The sequence below is a fragment of the Colobus angolensis genome, unplaced genomic scaffold, assembly GCF_000951035.1.
Source record: "Colobus angolensis palliatus isolate OR3802 unplaced genomic scaffold, Cang.pa_1.0 Scaffold211, whole genome shotgun sequence".
Lineage (NCBI taxonomy): Eukaryota > Metazoa > Chordata > Mammalia > Primates > Cercopithecidae > Colobus > Colobus angolensis.
The window spans coordinates 4013421-4021186 of record NW_012115278.1 but is presented as its reverse complement, the minus strand read 5'-3'; the positions used below and the strand labels follow the sequence as shown (position 1 = coordinate 4021186).

At 45.8% G+C, this 7766-nt stretch overlaps 1 protein-coding gene across 1 annotated transcript in view; it reads left to right on the top strand.

The window, feature by feature from the left end:
* The window catches only part of HERC2 (HECT and RLD domain containing E3 ubiquitin protein ligase 2), a 220953-nt gene that overhangs the window by 49838 nt on the left and 163349 nt on the right, over window positions 1-7766 (top strand). The window contains exons 5-9 of the mRNA XM_011942889.1: window positions 3169-3269; window positions 3727-3883; window positions 5197-5307; window positions 5831-6002; window positions 7340-7513. Coding sequence (XP_011798279.1) covers window positions 3169-3269; window positions 3727-3883; window positions 5197-5307; window positions 5831-6002; window positions 7340-7513 — 715 coding nt within the window. The remainder of the gene's footprint in view (window positions 1-3168; window positions 3270-3726; window positions 3884-5196; window positions 5308-5830; window positions 6003-7339; window positions 7514-7766) is intronic.

Sequence of the window (7766 nt, the reverse complement as noted above, 5' to 3'; positions counted from 1 at the left end):
TTAAATTATACGGGAGGATGTGCACAGGTTATATGCAAATACCACACCATTTTATATAAGGGTCTTGAGCATCCTAGGATTTTGGTATGGAGCCACCACGCCTGGCCAATTTTTTTTTTTGTTTAATTTGTATAGATGGGGTTTTGCCATGTTGCCCGGGCTGGTCTTGAACTCCTAGGCTCAGGCGACCCTCCCGCCTCGACCTCCCAAAGTGTTGGGAGTATAGGTGTGAGCCACTGTGCCTGGCTGAGATGATTTAAATTATACGGGAGGATGTGCACAGGTTATATGCAAATACCACACCATTTTATATAAGGGTCTTGAGCATCCTAGGATTTTGGTATGGAGCCAGGGTGGGGCAGGCCCGGTCCCAATCCCCTGCAGATACCAAGGGATGACTGTACATGTTGTATTTTTGAAAATAGTTTTAGAGTAAATTAAACCAAGTGACAGATGAGAGTCCTGCCCATTTGGTAATAGGAGTGCCGTGGTTCTTTCCTTCCTTCCTGGCAGGCTGTGATGGTCGTGAATCAGAGTGTCATGTATGGGTGGGCGGTAGGTGCTCAGATTCTCCAAGCACTGTTGTGTGTTTGTCGAATCAAACTGAATTCCCTCAGCTGCAGAAATGGCTGAGAGCCCAGCTGGTTTTTCTCTGCTGTTTCCTTTGTGATGACATAGGGTTGGTGGATTAATTGAAATGTATCTTTCATTAAGTGGAAGAACTAAAATTTTTAAAAAGCCTTTCTTTTTTTGAAATAATTGTGGATTCACATACAGTTTTAAGAAACAGCATAGAGATTCCTTTTATTGCTCGCGCCTATGCCCTCTATGGTAGCTAGTTGTAAACTACGACACAGTCATCACAACTAGGGTGTTAACTCTGATAGTCTGCCTGTCTTCTTCAGGTTTTCCCAGTTTTACATGCTCTCAATTGTGTATTTCTTTGCAGTTTTTTCAGGTGTAGATTTTCTGAGACCACCACTGCAATCAGGGTATATGGACAAGAGCTGTTTATACCCACGTTCACGTCTTCTCTCCACTGTAACTGCTGGCAACCACTCATCTGTTCTCTATTATGTGATTTTTTGACATTGGCTTTTTAATTTTATATTGTTATTATTTTAATTTTTGGAGACAGGATCTCACCCTGATGCCCAAGCTGGAGTGCACTGATACAATCATAGCTCACTGCAGCCTCAAACTCCTGGGCTCAAGCTGTCCTCTCATTTCAGCTTCCTGAGTAGCTGGGACCACAGATGCACGACACCACACCCAGCTAATTTTGTATTTGTAGAGACTGGGGTCTTGTTATGTTTCCCAGGGTTGTCTTGAACTCCTGGCCTCAAACAAGGTTCAGTTTTTTCACTCAGCATAATCCCCTTGACATTTTCCCAAGGGGGTCATTGCATGTATCATTATTTCATTATTGCTGAGTAGTTTTTTTTTTGAGACAGTCTCACTTTGTCACCCAGGCCAGGCTGGAGCGCAGTGGCGCAATCTTGGCTCACTGCAACCTCCATCTCCCAGGTACAAGCAATTCTGCCTCAGCCTCCGAAGTAGCTGGGACTCCAGGCATGCACCACCACACCCGGCTTATTTTTGTGTTTTTAGTAGAGACGGGGTTTTACCATGCTGACCAAGGTGGTCTCTAACTCCTGACCTAAAGTGACTCGCCCACCTCCTCTGATGACAGTTGGCCCATGTGCTTTCTCTTATAAGGACTGTGTGTCCTATTACATGTCTGTCTTGTCGTGTTCATATATCTCATTTAGGAGCAAAGATTTCCGTCTTTCAGGTACCCAGTGCCCTTCTCAGAGGTTCTTGTGTTTCCTCTCTGAGCTCCTGTTGCGTTTTTCAGGCACTTATGGATAAGTGTGTACTGTTGCCCCTGGCCAGCTGTGTTCTTCCTTGCCATTTTTATTACACATTATATCTTGGGGAGATCCTTCTGTAACATCCCTCTTTTTTTTTTTGAGATAGAGCCTTGCTCTGCCTCCCAGGCTGGAGTACAGAGGTGCGATCTTGGCTCACTACAACCTCCATCTCCCAGGTTCAAGCAATTCTCCTGCCTCAGCCTCCGAGTAGCTGGGATTATAGGCACCTGCCACCACACCTGGCAAATTTTTGTATTTTTAGTGGAGACAGGGTTTCATCATGTGAGCCAGGCTGGTCTTGAACTTCATATCACCTGTTTTTATAGGATTTCCCCTGATCGTAAAGCAAATTTTAGTAAATTTGGAGAATATTGTTTATAGTAGCAATACTGTAATATTAGAAATATGATATAGTATAAAGTATAACATAGAATTACTTGCTGTGCGTGATTGAGTTGAGATTATGTATGCTTTTTTATTTTATTTTATTTTGTTTTATTTTATTTTTGAGACAGAGTCTTGCTCTGTCTCCTAGGCTGGAGTGCAGTGGCATGATCTCGGCTCACTGCAAGCTCCGCCCCCCCGGGTTCATGCCATTCTCCTGCCTCAGCCCCCCTATATATGCATTTTTGTATTCCAGTCTTTTCTCTCTTGTACAGGATGATTTTTATGGTGAGCCATTTGCATAACCTTTTACAACATGCAGAATGAAACTGTGATTTGTGCAATTAACATACATAAGTAGTGAAAAGCTTAAAAAGACACAGGAGGGTGATGAGCACTTCCCTCAGAAGAGAGCGACTCCTCATGGGGTGGGTCAAGCATGCAGGGCTTCACCCGTGGCCGGGAGTGGACCCTGAGTGGAGGACACCGGAGCTGGGACGAGCCAGGCGAGCTGGGGCGAGGCGTGCGGCTCTGTTGCTCTTCCTCCAGCTCCTCTCTGGTCTGGTCTCCCATGTGGGGTTTATTCTCCCTCCGTTTATGTATTTATCTGCTTGTCGTCTGCTTCCTCCCACTAGAATCTCGCTTTGTGAGGTCATTTTATGAGCATTTTCCCAAGACATTTAAAATTCCTTGTACATTTCTTTGATTCTTAAAGAGAAAACTTTTCCTGTACAAAAGACGTTTGATGAAAGTTGTTAAACAACAAAACTGAAAATACACTTGTGATCCTGTCACGTGAAGAAAACCATTAGTTGGATTTTAGTACACACCCTTTCATAGTATTGATTTTATGTGGTATCTGCACCCTCCGCTGCTGACTGGTTTTATGTTCCATGTGTGTCGTCTGCAGTTCCCGGCCTGCGGGCAAAGGCGTGGAGGGGCTCGCCAGAGTGGGATCCCGAGCGGCGCTGTCTTTTGCCTTCGCCTTCCTTCGCAGGGCCTGGCGATCAGGTACGGTCCCTCGTGTGGCGCGTGGTTCTGCTTCCCTAACGCACCAACAGTCTGGGTTTCGAGCTCGGTTCAGCCACCGTGTGCCCTTCGGCTGATCTCATGTGCTCTCTGCGCCTCAGTTTCCTTGCTTGTGAGATGAGAGGCTGCAGAGGCTATTTGGCTTTTCACGTCTGTGCTTTAGAGGAAAAAAAGAGCAAGTGCATGCACCCCCCACCCCCACGCCAACCACTACCATGGAACACCTGAGTACAGACTTAATTCTAGAAGAACAAGGAGTTAGTGTATTGCTCATGTGACAGCCATGAAACACAGAATTGACTGGAACAGCTGTGCTAGATTTTGGCCTGTTGAGTGAGGGATTAGAAAGGGGACAGTGGCATCTTCTCTCGCTGAGGGCTGGGAAGCCCAGCGGGAGACGGGAGTAGGGGGGGCTCCTCTGACGCGTGTGTGCGCCCAGGCGAGGATGCGGACCTCTGCAGTGAGCTGTTGCAGGAGTCCCTGGATGCCCTGCGAGCACTTCCCGAGGCCTCGCTCTTCGACGAGAGCACCGTGTCCTCTGTGTGGCTGGAGGTGGTGGAGAGAGCGACCAGGTTCCTCAGGTCCGTCGTGACGGGGTGAGTTCTTTCCTTTCTTGCCTTCTGGATGCAGACAGCTGGCCTGCTGGAGGCTGGTTCTTACCACCCTTGCTTTAGAGCTAAGAAGCCTAGTAGGTTGGTTTCTCGCCTGTTTTAAGCGGGCTCTCGGTGCTGTGATTCTGGGTGTGGGTTCTCAGCTTTTCTGGTGATTCGATTTATGATACTCTGACTAGACCCAGGAAGCTGTGATACTAAATGAGACAACGAGGGAGGATGCTTAGAGTTTTGGCCATTGGTCATCTGTAGAGCGTTGAGTGCTTACGTTGTGTGTCTCTCTGTGATGGTTAGGAGCTGCTGTTCTGAGTGCAGAGTGGCACTTGGTTTGAAGTCTTATTGATAATGTAGGAGTAAACAACTACTCAGGATAAAATTGTTTAGTCCTGTAACGGATATTTTTAGTGTAAAAAATTTTGAATAGGAATCATTTGTGTGTAAGGAAAAACATGAACTCTGGTCTTGGGTGCTAGGCATTTTTGTTAAGATTTTTAAATTTAAAGGAATTCAACAGGAGGGACAGATGCAGAGGAAAAGTGAGGCCGCTCCTCACTCTGCTTGCCAGAGGTCAGCACTGTGCCTTCTTCCAGCGGGCAGGAGGCCTTTGGCGTTTGCGCCCCCGGCTCTGAATCCACTTCCTGAGCCTGCTGGTGAAGGCATCACCACAGAGTTTTAATGCTGGAGGCCCTGAACATAGGCTTGGACTTGATTTCAGAAATTCAGCTGTAATATTGATGCCATAAGATCTTTTTCTGCAGTCTTGGGATAGAATTTTAAAATATTTATTATTGAGTAACATAGAAAAGTTAAAAATATTTCATTGATCAGAGATAGAAAGTAGTGTAGACATCTTGCCTCCAGATTCTCAGGTGGTTTTAGAAATTGGTTCTCTGATTCTGTAGGTGAATGTTGATACTGTTATAGTCTTACACGTCGTTGAAACTGTAAAAGATAGATATTCTACTCATGTTTTGGATAATGAGATAAATTATTTTATGCTTCGCACACTTGGAGTATGTCATCTACTGTAATATGGTATATTACATGGTATATATTATATAATATGGTATATTACATGGTATATTAATGAATACTTAAAATATAGTTGTGTAAGCTAATTAATCATATACTTTAAAATCTCTGAATAAATCTGAGTAGTAAGTCTCAGAAACTTGATTCTAAATATTAAAAACATTTCCTTCCTTGTGAGGGAGTGTGTGGTAAACATGTAGTGTGATTGTAAGCATGCTGTCTTTCTGGAGGTCGCTTTGTTCCTGCATCTACTGCTTTCATTTCAGGGATGTTAATGGAACACCAGGCACCAAAGGGCCAGGAAGCATCCCCCTGCAGGACCAGCACTTGGCCCTGGCCATCCTGCTGGAGCTGGCTGTGCAGAGAGGCACGCTGAGGTGAGGGCTGGCGCAGACTGGGAACGCTTTGGGGAAGCGCCTCTGTATCCAAATACCTGTTGCATTGTGTGCATTTCACTGAATCATTTGTGACTGCAGCAGATTTGTGGTGCTCTGTAACCAGAGAACCATGTCCCAGAGCTCATTCTCTCTTTACCTTTTCATCACTTGCTTTTTTATGCTCAGTTTTCTAGCCTGGTAACTGTTCTTTCTTTTTTTTTTTTTGTTTCAATTTTCCTAATTTAATTATTTTTATTCCATGAATTTAAGATCCTAGATCTTTCATGTAAACGTGCTCTTTGAGCTTCTTAACTAGTCTTTCCTATCAGCAGAAGGCGATGTCTTGTGCTAAAATCTCGGTGGCAGTTCAGTGATTTAATTACCACAGCTTTACTTTCGTTTCCTTTCAGATCCGAAGTATTTCTTCACTTCTATCTAGCTGTGTTTGCTTTTATTTTTGATCAACCACGAAGAAAAAAAGTTAATGTGTTTTTACTAGGAATGAATATCTTTTCTCCTTTAGCCAAATGTTGTCTGCCATCCTGTTGTTGCTTCAGCTGTGGGACAGCGGGGCACAGGAGACTGACAATGAGCGTTCTGCCCAGGGCACCAGCGCCCCACTTTTGCCCTTGCTGCAGAGGTTCCAGAGCATCATTTGCAGTAAGGATACGCCCCACTCCGAGGGCGACATGCACGTGAGTGTCATGATCGCACTTTGTGTTTAGGTGGCACTCGATTCTAGTTATTTTTTAAGCCAGGCCAGCGTGCGTGTCCATGGCAGTGTTTTTCTCTGTCGTGTGTGTGTTTGGTGGTAACAGCAGTAAGTCGGATGAGACAGGTATGGGAGGTCACTTGTTTGTGGAGAAGACTCGGTTTGGCTCAGTGAGCACCGAGTTCCTTATCAGCGGAGAACCAAGCTTGAAACACGCACTTTTAAATCAGTACCAGAGAAGAACAACAAAAATGGTGGTCTGGCTTGTTGGCCCTTCCTGTGTACTATGCTCTATGCAGGGTGTGTCACCTGAGCTGTCACTCTGTTGAGTACCAGCTCCCCCCTTAACAGGTGTGGATGCCGAGCTGGGGAGGAGCAGGTGTGCGGGGTCCTGAGCCTAAACCTCCAGGATGCTGGCCTTTACAGGTCAAGTACAAGTTGGATTTTGCCAGTCTTTTCAGGAAAGTCAGGCATTTCAATATCATGCTTTGGTTTAATTTTTCTATTATTTAGCAGTCTTTTTTTTTTTTTTTTTTTTTTTTACGAGATGGAGTCTTGCTCTGTCGCCCAGGCTGGAGTGCAGTGGCGCGATCTCGGCTACTGCAAGCTCCGCCTCCCAGGTTCCCGCCGTTGTCCTGCCTCAGCCCCCAGAGTAGCTGGGACTACAGGTGCCCGCCACCAAGCCCAGCTAATTTTTTTTTGTATTTTTAGTAGAGATGAGGTTTCACCGTGTTAGCCAGGATGGTCTTGATCTCCTGACCTTGTGATCCGCGCGCCTCAGCCTCCCACAGTGCTAGGATGACAGGTGTGAGCCGCCGCGCCCGGCCTATTATTTGGCAGCCTTTAAACTAATGGTAATAGGGCTCTTCTGCCTTTTGAAGAATTAGAACTGTGATTTGATTTGCAAATGAAAGTAGGTGTTCTCCAGAGTGGGAGATTAAAATAAAGGTTTTGGTTTTAGATTTCAAGGCCAGCTTGAGATGCTGTGCTGGGTTCCCACAGAGGTGGTTCTGCCTTTCTCCAGGGGTCCTAGGCCTGTGGGGTGGTTTGGTTGTGTTAGTAATCTGTGTGGATTCAACTTACCTGTGGTATCAGAAATGTATACATGCACAGTCAGTGTTGTGGACATGTATACCACAAACTTAGACATTTACCCAGTCAGTTTATATGCTGCATAAATATGTAGATGTGTAGTATAACTGTATCATCGACATTGTCGTTTGATGTGTCAGATGAGTCAATACCAAAATATAAAGAGTGGTTAAAGGCTCATTGTGTCACTTTAATTTTTCCGATTGTTTGTTTACTTTTCCTTTCTAGCTTTTGTCTGGCCCCCTGAGCCCCAACGAGAGTTTCCTGAGGTACCTCACCCTTCCGCAAGACAACGAGCTTGCCATTGATCTGCGACAGACGGCGGTTGTCGTCATGGCCCACTTAGACCGTCTGGCCACGCCCTGTATGCCTCCGCTGTGTAGCTCTCCGACGTCTCATAAGGTGTGTGCAGGAACCACGTTCTCCGTGTGTTTTGTGGCTAGTACCACTTCTAGGTTCTCATCCTGGGCCCGTGTGGAGACTTGCGTTTTCTGGTGTTGATGAGGGGAGCTGGCTTGTGATTTTAAACGTGTTTGCAGTTGAAGGTGTTATCCATGTTGAGAGTGAGTTGGTGAGCAAGCTGAGGTGCACAGGCCTGGGGACCCAATCTGGGGGCCCAGGTTCCAGGTTCAGGTGGCACAACCCCAGAGAGCTC